The 18,848-nt window shown below is 46.2% G+C and overlaps 2 protein-coding genes across 2 annotated transcripts in view; one reads left to right on the forward strand and one right to left on the reverse strand.

Annotated features, from left to right (window-relative positions):
* The window catches only part of LOC149464993 (uncharacterized), a 374,728-nt gene that overhangs the window by 225,633 nt on the left and 130,247 nt on the right, over positions 1 to 18,848 (reverse strand). The window lies entirely within an intron of this gene.
* The window catches only part of LOC149464999 (uncharacterized), a 111,685-nt gene that overhangs the window by 85,441 nt on the left and 7,396 nt on the right, over positions 1 to 18,848 (forward strand). Inside the window, exons 13-25 of the mRNA XM_089673775.1 lie at positions 2,648 to 2,992; positions 3,082 to 3,303; positions 3,384 to 3,593; positions 3,670 to 3,981; positions 4,061 to 4,189; positions 4,313 to 4,454; positions 4,640 to 6,123; positions 12,416 to 12,565; positions 13,275 to 13,481; positions 13,571 to 13,798; positions 13,875 to 14,087; positions 14,168 to 14,377; positions 14,501 to 14,642. Of these exons, the coding sequence (XP_089529901.1) occupies positions 2,648 to 2,992; positions 3,082 to 3,303; positions 3,384 to 3,593; positions 3,670 to 3,981; positions 4,061 to 4,189; positions 4,313 to 4,454; positions 4,640 to 6,123; positions 12,416 to 12,565; positions 13,275 to 13,481; positions 13,571 to 13,798; positions 13,875 to 14,087; positions 14,168 to 14,377; positions 14,501 to 14,642 (3,994 nt within the window). The remainder of the gene's footprint in view (positions 1 to 2,647; positions 2,993 to 3,081; positions 3,304 to 3,383; positions 3,594 to 3,669; positions 3,982 to 4,060; positions 4,190 to 4,312; positions 4,455 to 4,639; positions 6,124 to 12,415; positions 12,566 to 13,274; positions 13,482 to 13,570; positions 13,799 to 13,874; positions 14,088 to 14,167; positions 14,378 to 14,500; positions 14,643 to 18,848) is intronic.

Genomic DNA, 18,848 nt, shown 5'->3' on the forward strand with positions numbered 1-18,848 from the left:
AGAGGGAGGTGATACTGAGAAGAGAAGGGTGTAAAGAGGAGGAAAAGAACTTTGAAAGAATGGATCCACGTTGCCAGGGATGCCCTCCATTTTTCTAAGGGTTGGACTTCATTTTCAGACCACCGAGGAGTACTGAGATATCTGGACGGGCTCAACATGTAGGAATCCTGACCTGGGTCTCTTTCTGGGTCACTTTGCCTGCTTAACACCTTCAGGAATTGTTGAAGAGTCCATTTGACATGCTGTAGACCAGGGGTGTCAAACTGGTGGCCCTCAAGCTGTTGTGAAACTACATGTCCCATCATGCCTCTTCCTTTGGGAGTCATGCTTGTAACTGTCAATCTTGCAATGCCTCATGGGACTTGTAGTTTGGCAACAGCTGGAGGGCCGCCAGTTTGACACCGTGCTGTAGACTGTGTGGTCTCTCCCTTCCTTTGCTCATGTGGGTGTATGGTTGAGAATTGGTGGAACTACTTGGATCTGGCCGGGGGTTTGGGCCTCACTAGTTATGAAACAAAGCTATGTTGGTTCTCGTACTTTTGAGGTTCTGGAAACGAGTCTGGTTCTGGCTATTACATGGTATACCTCTGTGACTTTACTCTTTGGGTTGTGTATATTTCATGGAATTTTCGTCACATTCTGTAGTTGAATAAATATATTCTTTATGAAAAAAAAAAAGAGGATGGAAGGACAGTGAATGGGGGGGATGGGGAGTTAAAGAGGAGGTGATGAGGGATACAGAAGGGGGACAGGAGGGGTAATAGGGGGATATGCAAGTGGAAAAAAAGGGCGGTGAGGTGAAGAAGGAGACAGAGCAGTGAAGAGGGGGATGGGTTGGTGAAGATGGGGGACAGGCCAATGAAGAGAGGGGCAGAAGGGTACAAAGAGGGGGGTGTAGTGGTGAAGAGGAGGGACAGCTCAGTAACGGGTGGAGAGCGGTAGAAGGGGGTAATTATTGGGGTGAGGAGGAGGACATCAGGTGTCCTTAGGGGTATGGGGGGCTGAGTAGGATACATGGGCGTATTTTCTCCTAGCAGTACTCGGGTTGTTGGTTCGAATCCCAACCACGGCACCACCTGCCTGGAGTTTGCATGTTCTCCCTGTGCCTGCATGGGTTTCCTCTCACACTCCAAAGACATGCTGGAAGGTTAATTGGCTCCTGTCTTAATTGGCCCCAGTATGTGTATGTATGAATGTGAGTTAGGGACCTTAAATTGTACGCTCCTCGGGGGCGGGGACTGATGTGAATGTATAATATATATGTGAAGCGCTGCGCAAATTGATGGCGCTATATAAGTACCTGTAATAAATAAATAATAGACATGGACAGCTGGCAGTGATTTCACATTTTTAGTACCGATAGGACGTTGGGATCAGTTCCTCAGCTAGGTGGTGGGACATAGAAAAGGCCACACCACCCCCCTTCCACCGGGACACCACACAGCACCCTCAATCCCCCTTCATCCACCACAAACAGGGTCATTGATGACTCTCATACAATCCCCCACTCAGTGTCCTCCGCTCCCCTCCTCCAGGCACTACCACCTCTCAGAGGACGGGATACTCGGTGTAGAATCCATGACTTCTATATATCTGGCAGGGTTGGAGAAGCCAGGAACTCATCACCGGACACACCCGGGGGGGAGCATCCAGAGTGGAGCCCATTCCATCCAATGTGTCCAACGTCCTGATGGACCCGGTGAGCAGAAAAGTCTCTGCCTGACCGTTCTCTGATACCTGCCCAACGCTGATCACTGCATGCTGACTGGCCTCTTACAGCCCCATCCAGGACACCGATTGGTCTCCCATTGCCCCAACTCATTTACTGTTTGATTCTCAAGACACAGCCAAATTGTTACAATTGTGACTGTCCTGGCAAATCTGAGACCGTTGGCAACTCTCCATCTATGAGGACATACAGTCCATACACGCCCAGCACAAGGCCGGGGTCACACTACCAGATGGTTGTCGGGGCTGCAGTTCCTCTGAGCTCCACAAGAGGTGATCTCATTTCTACCCAGACAGGAAGTCTCTATGGAAGACAGGAAGTGATGTTAAGTATAAGAAGGAAGTTCCCAGAGAGAGGGAAGTAGAGAGGAGACATTGCTGGAAGTGGCAGCAGAGGAGGTAATAAGATCTTATTTTTATTTGCATCCAGTAACCCCCCCCGTCCTCTTCCTCCATGGCCGTGCCCTTCCTCCACCGCCGTGGCCGTCCGTCTTCCTCCACCGTCGTGGCCGTCCGTCTTCCTCCAGCGTCGTGGCCGTCCGTCTTCCTCCACCGTCGTGGCCGTCCGTCTTCCTCCACCGTCACGGCCGTCCTCTTCCTCCATAGTCACTGTGACGTCTTTTACCGCCAGCAGATGATGATACACACATATATAGTGTGGGAACCCAGATTGCTGAACATTCCCCCAGTTATGGTACTAGAACATTTCCTTCATTTTGGAGATGTCACCTTTCCAACTAATGACCTTCTATACTAACTGGTTATACGACTTTTATTAGGGAGATGGGGATTCATTTGGAGGTGGGGGGGGGGTGGAATATGCATGTCTTTGTTTTATAATATTCACATCGGAGGAAAGAGGGAAAAATGTCAATTGTAGTAAATGTCCTGAAAACAAATTGTTTCAGATTGATCCCAGTCTCAGATATTCAATCACACCATCCCTCACCATCATCAGGTAGATGGATCCAGTCATGGGAACCCACCAGAGAGATGTCCCCGTCCTCTGTATTCCCGGGATTCCACACAGGAAGGTCACACCATCCCCCACCATCATCAGGTAGATGGATCCAGTCATGGGAACCCACCAGAGAGATGTCCCCATCCTCTGTATTCCCGGGATTCCCCACAGGAAGGTCACACCATCCCTCACCATCATCAGGTAGATGGATCCAGTCATGGGAACCCACCTGAGAGATGTCCCCGTCCTCTGTATTCCCGGGATTCCACACAGGAAGGTCACACCATCCCTCACCATCATCAGGTAGATGAGGAACAATCACTGATAGTATCATTAGGATCTGTAAATTATCTGCATTGTTACCATTGATGTCATTTTTATTATATATTCAGAGTGGAAACCTGAGAGATTCTACAGTTGAGGTTAAAGAAGAGATAAAAGAGGATGAGGATGGGGTGATGGAGGAGTCAGAGATTCCAAAAGGACCCAAAGATCTGTACCAGGACACCATGGTGGAGTCATCCAGCTACAGCAACCCACCAGAGAGATGTCCCCATCCTCTGTATTCCCGGGATTGCACACAGGAGGATCATAACTACGCACAACATGAACAGGTAAATAATGAACGATTATTGGTAGTTCTCATTTATACACAGATATGTTTGTTACAATTAATATCTTATTATATATTCAGAGTGGAATCCTCGGGGATTATAATATTGTTGTTAAAGAAGAGTATAAAGAGGAGGATGAGGAGTATGGAGTGATGAAGGACCTTTCTGAAGGACACAGTGATGGTATGATGGAGCCAACAAGTGAGAGAAACCTCCCAGAGAGATGTCCCCATCCTCTGTGTTCCCGGGATTCCACACAGGAGGATCATAACTACGCGCAACATGAACAGGTAAATAATGAACAATTATTGGTAGCTGTGATTTATACACAATTGTGTTTCTATAATAAATATCTTCTATATTCAGAATGGAACCAATAATATTTTTGTTAAAGAAGAATATAAAGAGGATCAGGAGTTTGGTGTGATGAAGGAGCTTTCTGAAGGACACAAAGATCCCTCCAAGGACATTATGATGGAGCCACCTAGTAACAGAAACCTTCCAGAGAGATGTCCCCGTCCTCTGTATTCCCAGGATTCCACACAGGAAGGTCACACCATCCCTCACCATCATCAAGTAGATGGATCCAGTCATGGGAACCCACCAGAGAGATGTCCCCGTTCTCTGTATTCCCAGGATTCCACACAGGAAGGTCACACCATCCCTCACCATCATCCGGTAGATGATTGACAATTCTTGGTGGTTCTGATTTATATATGGCATGTTTGTTACAATGCATTTTTTATGATATATTCAGAGTGGAATCCTTGGGGATGATATTTTTGTTCCTAAAGAAGAGTATAAAGAGGAGGATGAGGAGTATGGAGTGATGGAGGAGTTTTCAGAAGGAAAAGAGGAAGATCTCACCATCCCTCACCGTTACAAGGTTGGTGGGATGGAGAGTCTAGAACATGGACTCATGGAGACGATGTGCGGATTTTCTATGTGATGTCACAATAATAAATCTTCTATCTTACAGATGATATTTTCTCTCCTTCTCTTGATGTAGAGTGGAGATCCAATCGATATAGAATTTGAGGTGAAATCAGAAGAAGAAGAGGCGTATGTGAGGGATGATCAGCAGTCTATGGAGGAGGATGGAATAACGGGGACATTTATAGAGGAGGACACTCCTACAGAGATCAGCACAGGTGGGTCATGAACACTAAATCCATTCCTCCACCCATACTGCTCACTGATTGGTCACTGACCCATTTCCTAGTTCCCTTGGGCTTGGAATTGGAAGCTTCTCAGAGACCAAGCTGCCTGATGTGGGCAGAGTCCTGGTTTGGGGGAACCAATCAGCTCCTGTCTAGTAATCGTCTTTGTATTTTAGTCCATGGCCGGGAGATGAGGAAAACCTCCGAGGATTGTCTCACTTTGTCTCCAGACTGGAAAGTAGAAGATGAGGACATCACACAGTATAGTCCAGGAGAAAACCCGGCTCCCTCCAATGTCCATCCGGCACCACCCAGTGTAGATACACCATCGGATTCCTCGTATCCTGAGGAACCTCAGACTGTGTGGGACCGGGCCCGCCTTCACACAGGAAAGAGGTTCTCCTGTATGGAGTGCGGGAAGGGTTTCCATTTTAAATCTCATTTTCATGCACATAAACGAACTCACACAGGTGAGAAACCATATTCCTGTACTGAGTGCGGGAAATGTTTTCGTGTTAAATTCAGTCTTAATGTGCACAAAAGATCTCACACGGGTGAGAAGCCATATTCCTGCCCTGACTGTGGGAAATGTTTTGTACAAAAATCAGATCTTGTCATCCATCAGAGATCTCGCACGGGTGAGAAGCCATTTTCCTGTTCTGAATGCGGGAAATGTTTTGGAATAAAATCATGTCTTGTCACACATCAGAGGTCTCACATGGGGGAGAGGCCGTATTCCTGTCCTGAGTGCGGAAAATGTTTTTCAGACAAGTCCTGTTTTAACAGACATCAAAAGTATCACAGGGGCGAGAAGCCTTTTTCCTGTCCTGAGTGCGGGAAATGTTTTTTAGACAGGTCCAGTCTTCACAGACATAATAGATCTCACACAGGGGAGAAGCCATATTCCTGTCTGGAGTGCGGGAAATGTTTTTCATGTAAGTCCAATCTTTATAATCATCAGAGATTACACACTGGGGAGCATCCATTTTCCTGTTCTGAGTGCGGGAAATGTTTTTCAGTTAAGTCACAGCTTTCCTTACATCAGAGATCACACACAGGTGAGAAAGCATATTCCTGTCCTGAGTGCGGGAAATGTTTTTTACGAACGCGAGATCTTTACAGACATCAGAGGTCTCACACGGGGGAAAAGCCAGTTTCCTGTCCTGAGTGTGGAAAATGTTTTTCAGATAAGTCCAGTCTCTATGATCATCAGAGATTGCACACGGGGGAGAAACCGTATTTCTGCCATGAGTGTGGAAAATGCTTTTCAAATAGGTCCAATCTTTCTTATCATCAAAGATTACATACAGGTTATAAGCCATATAACTGTCCTGAGTGCCGGAAATGTTTTGCACAAAAATCAGAACTTGTCAAACATCAAAAGTATCACACGGGGGAGAAACCGTATTCCTGTCCGGAGTGCGGAAAATGTTTTATGGACAAGTCCAATCTTTTCAGACATCAGAGATCTCACACGGGTGAGAAACCATATTCCTGTCCTGAGTGTGGGAAATGTTTTTCACAAAAGTCAGACGTTGTCACACATCAGGGGTCTCACAGGGGGGAGAGGCCTTATTGCTGTCTTGAGTGCGGGAAATGTTTTTCAAGGAAGTCGCATCTTTCCAGACATCAGAGATCTCACACAGGGGAGAAGACACTTTCCTGTCCTGAGTGAGGGAAATGTTCCTCACTGAAGTCCTGTCTTCCTGTACATCAGGGGGTCCCACACAACCCTGGAGGTGTATTAGTGCCTTGAGTGCGGGAAATGTCTTCTAGATTAATGTGGCTGGACATCCCAGCTCTCATGTGGGGAAGAAGCACACCCTGATATACACCTCAGATATACTCCATGGCTGATCTTAATCATGGAAGGAACCGTTCATAAGGAGGTCAGAGGTCACCAAAGACGTGGATGAAGTGTGGGATCGGTTTGGCCATTGATGGCAGGAGAAGAATAGAAATGGCGTCCTGACCTGTCATTGGCTGAGTGCATTTTGTGGTGGGAGATTTCACAAACAGAGGTCTACATTTATGTAATGCATTTCCTAGAATCTAGTTCCCAAAGGCAACATTTTCCATTTTAAATCAATAAAAAATATTTGACTAGTTCAGCAAAAAGCCTAAAAATGGAACGTTAGTTTTGTTTCCACTTTTTTTTCTTCCACTTAACTTTATTGATATCACATCATGGACCACACATTCCTGTGTCATAGATTTTTGTTGTAACTGGTTCTCTTTAGTGAGACATCAGGGGTCTATTAGACCGCCAACGTCACCTATGGACCCCAACGTGGCTGACCAAGTACAGATCGGGCTTAATCAGCTGCAGTAACTGGGGAATGACGGCTCTGAACCTGGAAGCATTTCCCGTCTCGGGTCATCCACCAGAGGGGAGATCGGAGAACTGATCATCCTTCACTCCATCAACAACGCCGGTCCCAGACCCTAGTGCAGCTGATCCAGAACAGATCGGGCTTAATCAGCTGCAGCGACCGGCGCACGAAGACCCTGGAAGTCATGAATTTCCCATCTCTGTTCATTCACCAGAGGGGAGATCGGAGAACTCATCATTCTTCACTCCGTCAACCAGGCTGGTCCCGGGCTTGCAGGATCAGCATTGGAGTTGTTGGTGGATTAGATCCCCTCATGGCTCCTCTGCCCCCTACTGAAGCTAATGGGGAGCACATTGTGCAACATTTGCAGCTTCTCCGGCCACATCACCCTGGAAGTGATGGAAAACACATTGCTTCTGGGTTTGTTCTAGCTAGGGGTGATCAGAGAACAGAGGTTCACTGCTCTCCCTCTCCTCTACATGGCAGCACCAACCATACCAGTGCTGAGCCTGCAGGTGGGATAGAGTTTGGAACGTTAATTTGTTTCCGCTTTTTTTTTTTTTCCACTAAACTTTATTGATATCACATCATGGACCATACACTCCTGAATTAGAATTTTGTTGTGATAGGTTCTCTTTAATGAGACATCAGGGGTCTATTAGACCGCCAACGTCACCTCTGGACCCCACTGTAGCTGATCAAGAACAGATCGGGCTTAAGCAGCTGCAGTGACCGGGGAATGACGGCTCTGAACCTGGAAGTGGTGAATTTCCCGTCTCTTCTGGGTTCATTCAACAGAGGGGAGATCGGAGAACTGATCACACTTCACTCCATCAACCAGGCCAGTTCCAGGCCTGCAGGAGCGGCAGTAGAGCCCGAGATACATGGTGGACCATTGGTGGATTAGACCCCTCATGGATCTTCTGCCCCCTACTAAACCTGATGGGGAGCAGATTGTGCTCCATTTGCAGCTTCTCCAGCCACAGCGGTCAGGAATGACGGTGCTTACCTTGGGAGTGATGGAATACACATTGTTTTTGGGTCGTTCTAGGAGTGATCAGATAACAGAGGTTCACTGCTCTCCCTCTCCTCTACGTGGCAGCACCCACCATACCAGTGCTAAGCCTGCAGGTGGGATAGCATTTGGAACGTTAATTTGTTTCCACTTTTTTTTATCAACATAACTTCATTGATATTACATCAGGGACCAAAAACCCCTATGTCATAGCATTTTTTGTTGCAACAGGCTCTCTTTATTGAGACATCAGGGGTCTGTTAGACCGCCAACATCACCTATGGACCCCAATGTAGCTGATCAAGTACAGATTGGGTTTAATTAGCTGCAGCTACTGGGGAATGATGGCTCTGAACCTGGAAGTGATGAATTCCAGAAATGGTGGAATTGATTCACGTTGCCAGGGATGCCCTCCATAAATGTTCTAAGCGTTGGGCATGTTGGCTTCATTTTCAGACCACCGAGGAGTACCGAGATATCTGGACGGGCTCAACATGACATGTAAGAATCCTGAGCTGGCTCTCTTTCTGGGTCACTTTGCCCACTTAACAGCTTCATGAATTGTTGAAGAGTCCATTTGACATGCTGTAGACTGTATGGTTTCTCCCTTCCTTTGCTCATTTGGGTGTATGGATGAGAAATGGTGGAACTACCTGAATCCGGCTGGGGGTTTGGGCCTTGCCTTCGTTATAAAACAAAGCTATGTTGGTTCTCGTATTTTTTGATGTTCTTGAAATGAGTCTGGTTCTGGCTATTACATGGTATATTTCTGTGACTACTCTTTGGGGTTGTGTATATTTCATGGAATTTTTGTCACACTCTGTAGTTGAATAGAAAAATAGAGAAAAGGCATGTTACAACCGCTTCCCTGTGCTGCTCTGCATTTGTTAAGTGTTGTTATATCTACAGCCCAATGTTCCAAAAGCTGTAGATGGGAATATTTTTTTCAGTGGTTCCCCGAGATCTCAAACTCCTTGCCAAGGAGTTTCCTCCAAGGGAAAAAGGTTGAGAAACACTGGTCTACATGATAACATGTTCCACAATCCTTGTACACTATATGATCAAAAGTTTGTGGACACCTGACCATCACACCTACAATATACGACTGTTAAATAGACCATTGCAAAACCATGAGCATTGATACACAACTGAACAACACTTTGGGGCTATAACAGGTTCCACTGGAAAGCGTGTCTATGGGAAGTCAGGAGCATTTGTGAGGTCTAGTACTGGGATTGAACGGGAAGGTCTGGCACGCAATAGACATTTTGAGTATATCCCAAACATTTTCAATAGGGTTGAGGTCAAGGCTCTGTGAAGGCAACTCCGGTTCCTCCACACCAAGCTCATCAAACCATATCATTTTGAACTTGATTTTTGGACTCAGTCAACGTATGGTTGAGAAATGGTGGAACTACCTGAATCTGGCCAGGGCCTTGCCCTAGCTATGAAACAAAGCTGTGTTGGTTCTCCTATTTTTTGATGTTCTTGAAATGAGTCTGGTTGTATTACATGGTATATTTCTGTGACTTTACTCTTTGGGTTGTGTATATTTCATGGAATTTTCTTGTCACACTCTGTAGTTTTCTCTCTAATTAAATAAAAACACTGCTTAAAAAAATGAAAGGAAGACTTTGTAATCCGAGTCTAGCATCGAGTCCTTGAAACTCCTGAGATGTTGATTTGGTCAGAAAAGTCATAGAGGGGGTGGTTCATCAGTTTCAGCTGCTTTGGTGTTAATGAAATGAACAACAGGTACACTAGATGGGCAACAATGAGATGGCCCTCAAAACAGGATTGGTTTTAGATGTGGAGAAAACTGACATTTTGTTTTCTACTCATCTTTTCTGTTTTTCACTAGTTTTGCATTTGGCTAGGGTCAGTGTCACTACTGGTAGCATGAGGCCATACCTGGACCCTACAGAGGTTGCACAGGCAGTCCAACTCCTCCAGGATGCACATCAATACCTGCCATTGCCAGAAGGTTTGCTATGTCTCCCAGCACAGTCTCAAGAGCATGGAGGAGATTCCAGGAGACAGGCAGTTGCTCTAGAAGAGATGGACAGGGCCGTAGAAGGTCCTTAACCCATCAGCAGGACCTGTATCTGCTGAAGGAACAGGATGAGCACTGCAGGGCCCTACAAAATGACCTACAGCAGGCCACTGGTGTGAATGTCTCTGACCAAATAATAAGATGCCTACTTCATGAAGGCGGCCTGAGAACCCGACGTCCTCTAGTGGGCCCTGTGCTCACTGCCCGGCACCATAGACCTGGATTGGCATTGGCCATTGAACACCAGAATTGGCAAGTCCACCACTGGCGCCCTGTGCTTTTCACAGATGAGGGCAGGTTAACCCTGAGCACATGTGACAGACGTGAAAGGGTCTGGAGAAGCCATGGAGAATGTTCTGCTGCCTGTAACATGGTTCAGCATGACCGTTTTGGTGGTGGGTCATTGATGGTCTGGGGGGGGCAGGGGAAATGAAGAGGGTAACGGCGGTGAAGCAGAAGGAAGCTTGGTGGACAAGGAGGTGTACGGGTGAAGAGGGAGGTGATGCTGAGAAGAGAAGGGGGTAAAGAGGAGGGAAAGAACTTTGAAAGAATGGATACTCCGCATTAACAGGTTAGCAGGAATGGAGGAATCGATTCACGTTGCCAGAGATGCCTTCCATTTTTCTAAGCGTTGCGCACGTTGGCTTCATTTTCAGACCACCGAGGAGTACCGAGATATCTGGATGGGCTCGACATGTAGGAATCCTGACCTGGGTCTCTTTCTGGGTCACTTTAATCGCTTAACACCTTCATGAATTGTTGAAGAGTCCATTTGACATGCTGTAGACCAGGAGTGTCAAACTGGTGGCCCTCTAGCTGTTACGAAACTACAAGTCCCATCATGCCTCTGCCTTTGGGAGTCATGCTTGTAACTGTCAATCTTGCAATGCCTCATGGGACTTGTAGTTTGGCAACAGCTGGAGAGCCGCCAGTTTGACACCCGTGCTGTAGACTGTATGGTCTCTCCATTCCTTAGCTCATGTGGGTGTATGGATGAGAAATGGTGGAGCTACCTGAATCTGGCCGGGGGGTTTTGGCCTTGCCCTAGTTATGAAACAAAGCCATGTTGGTTCTTGTATTTTTGAGGTTCTGGAAACGAGTCTGGTTCTGGCTATTGCATGGTATACTTCCGTGACTTTACTCTTTGGGTTGTGTATATTTCATGGAATTTATGTCACACTCTGTAGTTGAATAAATATATTCTTTATGAAAAAAAAATAGGACGGAAGGACAGTGAATGGGGGGGGATGGGAAGTTAAAGAGGAGGAAGGGGAGGTGATGAGGGATACAGAAGGGGGACTGAAGGGGAAAAAGGGGAATATGCAAGTGGAAAAAAAAAATGGCGGTGAGGTGAAGAGGGGGACAGAGCGGTGAAGAGGGGGATGGGGTGGTGAAGATGGGGGACAGGCCAATGAAGAGAGGGGCAGAAGGGTACAAAGAGGGGGGTGTAGTGGTGAAGAGGAGGGACAGCCCAGTAACGGGTGGAGAGCGGTAGAAGGGGGTAATTATTGGGGTGAGGAGGAGGACATCAGGTGTCCTTAGGGTTATGGGGGGCAAAGTAGGATACATGGGCGTATTTGCTCCTAGCACTTGGGTTGTTTGTTTGAATCCCAACCACGGCACCACCTGCCTGGAGTTTGCATGTTCTCCCTGTGTCTGCGTGGGTTTCCTTCCACACTCCATAGACATGCTGGGAGGTTAATTGGCTCCTGTCTTAATTGGCCCCAGTATGTGTATGTATGAATGTGAGTTACGGACCTTAGATTGTATGCTCCTCGGGGGCAGGGACTGATGTGAATGTATAATATACAGTATATGTGAAGCACTTCGTAAATTGGCGGCGTTATATAAATATTTGAAATAAATAAATAATAGACGTGGACAGCTGGCAGTGATGTCACATGCTCAGTACCGATAGGACGTTGGGATCAGTTCCTCAGCTAGGTGGTGGGACATAGAAAAGGCCACACCATCCCCCTTCCACCGGGACACCACACAGCACCCTCAATCCCCCTTCATCCACCACACACAGGGCCATTGATGACTCTCATACAAACACCCCACCAAGAGCCCTCCACTCCCCTCCACCGGCACTACTACCTCTCAGAGGACGGGATACTCGGTGTAGAATCAATTACTTCTATATATCTGTCAGGGTTGGAGAAGCCAGGAACTCATCACCAGACACACCGCAGGAGGAGCATCCAGAGCGGAGCCCATTCCACCCAATGTGTCCAGTGTCCAGATGCACCTGGAGAGCAGGAAAGTCTCTGCCTGACCGTTCTTTGATACCCACCCAACGCTGATCACTGCATGCTGACCGGTTGCTTACAGCCCCATCCAGGACACCGATTGGTCTACCATTGCCCGGACCCCAACACATTTACTGTTTGATTCTCAAGACACAGCCTGGGTCAAATTGTGACTGTCCTGGCAACTCTCCATCTATGAGGACATACAGTCCATACACACCCACCACAAGGCCGGGGTCACACTACCAGATGGTTCTTGGGGCTGCAGTTCTTCTGAGCTCCACAAGAGGTGATCTCACTTCTACCCAGACAGGAAGTCTCTATGGAAGACAGGAAGTGATGTCAGGTACAGACAGGAAGCGATGTCAAGTATAAGACTGAAGATCCCGGAGAGAGGCAAGTTGGGAGGAAGTAGAGAGGAGACATTGCTGGAAGTGGAAGCAGAGGAGGTAATAAGATCTTATTTTACATTTACATCCAGTAACCCCCCGTCATGTCCGTCCTCTTCCTCCATCGGCACCTCCGTCCTCTTCCTCCACCGTCACGCCTGTCCTCTTCCTCCATGGCCGTGCTCTTCTTCCACCGTCATGGCCGTGCTCTTCCTCCGCCATTGTGGCCGTCGTCTTCCTCCACCGCCGTGGCCGTCGTCTTCCTCCACCGCAGTGGCCGTCGGTCTTCCTCCACAGTAGTGGCCGTCAGTCTTCCTCCACCGTCACAGCCGTCCTCTTCCTCCATAGTCACTATGATGTCTTTTTCCGCCAGTAGATGATGATACACACATATATAGTGTGGGAACCCAGATTGCAGAACATTCCCCCAGTTATGGTGCTGGAACATTTCCTTAATTTGCAGATGTCACCTTTCCCACCAATCACCTTCTATACTAACTGGTTATTCGACTTTTATTAGGGAGATGGGGATTCATTTGGAGGTGGGGGGGAGTGGAATATGTATGTCTTTATTTTATAATATTCAAATAGGAGGAAAGAGGGAAAAATGTCATTTTTTAGTAAATGTCCTGAAAACAAATTGTTTCAGATTGATCCCAGTCTCAGATATTCATTCACACCATCCCTCACGTAGATGAGGAACAATCACTGTTGGTTCTGTCTTATACACAGCAGGTTTGTTACAATGAATGTTTTATTATATCTTCAGAGTGGTATCCTCAGGGATTACAATATTGTTGTTAAACAAGAGTATAAAGAAAAGGATGAGGAGTATGAAGTGATGAAGGAGCTTTCTGAAGGACACGAGGATATGATGGAACCATCAAGTAACCTAAACCCACCAGAGAGATGTCCTCGTCCTCTGTATTCCCGGGATTCCACACAGGAAGGTCACACCATCGCTAACCATCATCAGGTAGATGAGGAACAATCACTGATAGTATCATTAGGATCTGTACATTATCTGCATTGTTACCACTGATGTCATTTTTATTATATATTCAGAGTGGAAACCTGAGAGATTCTACAGTTGAGGTTAAAGAAGAGATAAAAGAGGAGGATGATGAGGATGGGGTGATGGAGGAGTCAGAGATTCCAGAAGGACACAAAGATCTGTACCAGGACACCATGGAGGAGTCATCCAGCTACGGGAACCCACCAGAGAGATGTCCCCGTCCTCTATATTCCCGGGATTCCACACAGGAGGATCACAACTATGCACAACATGAACAGGTACATATTGAACAATTATTGGTAGCTGTGATTTATACACAATTGTGTTTCTATAATAAATATCTTCTATATTCAGAATGGAACCAATAATATTTTTGTTAAAGAAGAATATAAAGAGGAGGATCAGGAGTTTGGTGTGATGAAGGAGCTTTCTGAAGGACACAAAGATCCCTCCAAGGACATTATGATGGAGCCACCTAATACCAGGAACCCACCAGAGAGATGTCCCCGTCCTCTGTATTCCCGGGATTCCACACAGGAAGGTCACACCATCCCTCACCGTCATCAGGTAGATGAGGAACAATCACTGGTAGTTCTGATTTATACACAAATCTGTTTGTTACAATGAATATCTTATTATATATTCAGAGTGGAATCCTTGGGGATTATAATATTGTTGTTAAAGAAGAGTATAGAGAGGCGGATGAGGAGTATGGAGTGATGAAGGACCTTTCTGAAGGACACAGTGATGGTATGATGGAGCCAACAAATGAGAGAAACCTCCCAGAGAGATGTCCCCGTCCTCTGTATTCCCGGGATTCCACACAGGAAGGTCACACCATCCCTCAGCGTTGCAAGGTTGGTGGGACAGAGAATCTAAAACATGGACTCATGGAGACAATGTGCGGATTTTCTATGTGATGTCACAATAATAAATCTTCTATCTTACAGATGATATTTTCTCTCCTTCTCTTGATGTAGAGTGGAGATCCAATCGATATAGAATTTGAGGTGAAATCAGAAGAAGAAGAGGCGTATGTGAGGGATGATCAGCAGTCTATGGAGGAGGATGGAATAACGGGGACATTTATAGAGGAGGGCACTCCTACAGAGATCAGCACAGGTGGGTCATGAACACTAAATCCATTCCTCCACCCATACTGCTCACTGATTGGTCACTGACCCATTTCCTAGTTGCCTTGAGGGTGGAATTGGAAGCTCCTCAGAGACCAAGCTGCCTGATGTAGGCGGAGTCCTGGTTTGGGGGAACCAATCAGGCCTGACTAGTAATCCTCTTTGTCTTTATATTTTAGTCCATGGCCGGGAGATGAGGAAAACCTCCGAGGATTGTCTCACTTTGTCTCCAGACTGGAAAGTAGAAGATGAGGACATCACACAGTATAGTCCAGGAGAAAACCCGGCTCCCTCCAATGTCCATCCGGAACCACCCAGTGTAGATGGACCATCGGATTCCTCGTATCCTGAGGAACCTCAGACTGTGCAGGACTGGTCCGGCCTTCCAACAGGGAAGAGGTTCTCCTGTATGGAGTGCGGGAAGGGTTTCCATTTTAAATCTCATTTTCATGCGCATAAACGATCTCACACAGGTGAGAAACCATATTCCTGTACTGAGTGCGGGAAATGTTTTCGTGTTAAATCCAGTCTTAATGTGCACAAAAGATCTCACACGGGTGAGAAGCCACATTCCTGCCCTGACTGCGGGAAATGTTTTGTACAAAAATCAGATCTTGTCATCCATCAGAGATCTCACACAGGTGAGAAGCCATTTTCCTGTTCTGAGTGCGGGAAATGTTTTGGAAAAAAATCATGTCTTGTCACACATCAGAGGTCTCACATGGGGGAGAGGCCGTATTCCTGTCCTGAGTGCGGAAAATGTTTTTCAGACAAGTCCTGTTTTAACAGACATCAAAAGTATCACAGGGGCGAGAAGCCTTTTTCCTGTCCTGAGTGCGGGAAATGTTTTTTAGACAGGTCCAGTCTTCACAGACATAATAGATCTCACACAGGGGAGAAGCCACATTCTTGTCTGGAGTGCGGGAAATGTTTTTCAGGTAAGACCAATCTTTATAATCATCAGAGATTACACACTGGGGAGTATCCATTTTCCTGTTCTGAGTGTGGGAAATGTTTTTCAGTTAAGTCACAGTTTTCCTTACATCAGAGATCACACACAGGTGAGAAACCATATTCCTGTCCTGAGTGCGGGAAATGTTTTTTACGAAGGCCAGATCTTTACAGACATCAGAGGTCTCACACGGGGGAAAAGCCAGTTTCCTGTCCTGAGTGCGGAAAATGTTTTTCAGATAAGTCCAGTCTCTATAATCATCAGAGATTGCACACGGGGGAGAAACCGTATTTCTGCCATGAGTGTGGAAAATGCTTTTCAAATAGGTCCAATCTTTCTTATCATCAAAGATTACACACAGGTTATAAGCCATATAACTGTCCTGAGTGCGGGAAATGTTTTGCACAAAAATCAGAACTTGTCAGACATCAAAAGTATCACACGGGGGAGAAACCGTATGCTTGTTCGGAGTGCGGAAAATGTTTTATGGACAAGTCCAATCTTTTCAGACATCAAAGATCTCACACGGGTGAGAAACCATATTCCTGTCCTGAGTGTGGGAAATGTTTTTCACAAAAGTCAGAAGTTGTCACACATCAGGGGTCTCACAGGAGGGAGAAGCCATATTCCTGTCTTGAGTGCGGGAAATGTTTTTCAAGGAAGTCGCATCTTTCCAGACATCAGAGATCTCACACGGGGGAGAAGACACTTTCCTGTCCTGAGTGAGGGAAATGTTCCTCACTGAAATCCTGTCTTCCTGGGGTCCCACACAACCCTGGAGGTGCCTTGAGTGCGGGAAATGTCTTCTAGATGAATGTTGCTGGACATCCCAGCTCTCATGTGGGGAAGAAGCACACCCTGATATACACCTCAGATATACTCCATGGCTGATCTTCATCATGGAAGAAACAGTTCATAAGGAGGTCAGAGGTTACCAAAGACGTAGATGAAGTGTGGGACCGGGTTGGCCATTGATGGCAGGAGAAGAATATAAATGGCGTCCTGACCTGTCATTGGCTGAGTGCATTTTGTGGTGGGAGATTTCACAAACACTTAGAGGTCTATATTTAAAATTCATTGGACAAATGTGAGAAGCATTCGTCCAGCTCTAATGAATATCGGCCATGTTTTATATAATGCATTTCCTAGAATCTAGTTCCCAAACTCAACATTTTCCATTTCAAATCAATAAAAAATATTCAACTAGTTCAGAAAAAAGCCTAAAAATGGAACGTTAGTTTTGTTTCCACTTTTTTTTTCTTCCACTTAACTTTATTGATATCACATCATGGACCACACATTCCTGTGTCATAGAATTTTGTTGTGACAGGTTCTCCTTAATGAGACATCAGGGGTCTATTAGACCGCCAACGTCACCTCTGGACCCCAACGTGGCTGACCAAGTACAGATTGGGCTTAATCAGCTGCAGTGACCGGGGAATGTCGGCTCTGAACCTGGAAGCATTTCCCGTCTCGGGTCATCCACTGGAGGGTAGAGATCTGAGAACTGATCACCCTTCACTCAATCAACAACGCCGGTCCCAGACCCCAGTGCAGCTGATCCAGTACAGATCGGGCTTAATCAGCTGCAGCGACCCGCGAATGAAGACCCTGGAAGTGATGAATTTCCCGTCTCAGTTCATTCCCCGGAGGGGAGATTGGAGAACTGATCATCCTTCACTCCAGCAACCTGGATGGTCCCAGGCCTGCAAGATTGGCACTGGAGCTGTTGGCGGATTAGACTGATTAGATCGGTCTAAAAATCGAATGTTCGGTGTATTGTAACACTGAGAGACAGAATAGCAACAACAAATTCAGCAGAAATGCATGTCTAAGAAATGATGACTGATCTGCATGTTCATGAGGGAAATAAGGATTTGATCCCCTTCACAAAACATGACTTAGTACTTGGTGACAAATCCCTTGTTGTCAATCACAGAGGTCAGACGTTTCCTGGAGTTGGCCCCCAGGTTTGCATACATCTCAGGAGGGATTTAATGACTGTGCCATGATTGAAAGTCTAACTGCTGGATGAGAATGAGCTATTATGATCTCGCCTCCCGCTACACTCAGTCTCATCCAACCTCTGATGAGGAGGCACCAGGTATCAATGTGCACTGACAGTGCGTATTGAAAACAACATTGGGTAGATATACCTCCATCACAATATTGATTTGCAGTGGAAACCCAATTGAGAAACCTTGTGTTATGGATTTACAGGGTGGTGCAGGGAAGCATACTGTAAATTACTGCACTGTTCCCCATAGGTCGTCCTCTTCTGTCTGTCCCAGGATCTTGTATGTGATATTACCTGGGATGGATGAGAGGAAAGCTAGTGAGAATCAAGGAGAAAAGGCATGTTACAACAACAGCTTCCCTGCGCTGCTCTGCATTTGTTTGTTATATCTACAGCTCACTGATGCAATGTTCCAAGAGCTGTAGATCGGAATATTTTTTCAGGGGTTCCCCAAGATCTCAAATTTCTTCCCAAGGGTTCCACCAAGGTAAAAAAGTCGAGAAACACTGGTCTACATGGTAACATGTTCCACAATCCTTGTACACTATATGATCAAAAGTTTGTGGTCACCTGACCATCACACCTACAATATACAACTTTGCTTAATATACCATTGCAAAACCATGAGCATTGATACACAACTGAACAACACTTTGGGGCTATAACAGCTTCCACAAGAAAGCGTGTCTATGGGAATTTGGCCCATTTATTAAAAAGAGCATTTGTGAGGTCTAGTACTGGTTGAGGTCAAGGCTTTGTGAAGGCAACTCGGGTTCCTCCACACCAAGCTCATCAAACCATATCATAGCAGAAATGGAGGAATCGATTCACATTGCCAGAGATGCCCTCCATTTCTCTAAGCGTTGGGCATGTTGGCTTCATTTTCAGACCACTGAGGAGTACTGAGATATCTGGACGGGCTGAACATGACATGTAGGAATCCTGAGCTGGCTCTCTTTCTGGGTCACTTTGCCCGCTTAACACCTTCATGAATTGTTGAGTCCATTTGACATGCTGTAGACTGTGTGGTCTCTCCCATCCTTTGCTCATGTGGGTGTATGGATGAGAAATGGTGGAACTACCTGAATCTAGCCGGGGGTTTGGGCCTCACCTTAGGTATGAAACAAAGCTATGTTGGTTCTCGTATTTCTGATGTTCTTGAAATGAGTCTGGTTCTGTATTACATGGTATATTTCTGTGACTTTACTCTTTGGGTTGTGTATATT

Source organism: Staurois parvus, unplaced genomic scaffold (genome assembly GCF_062004578.1).
Source record: "Staurois parvus isolate SC_StPar_1 unplaced genomic scaffold, SC_StPar_1.0 ptg000144l, whole genome shotgun sequence".
Lineage (NCBI taxonomy): Eukaryota > Metazoa > Chordata > Amphibia > Anura > Ranidae > Staurois > Staurois parvus.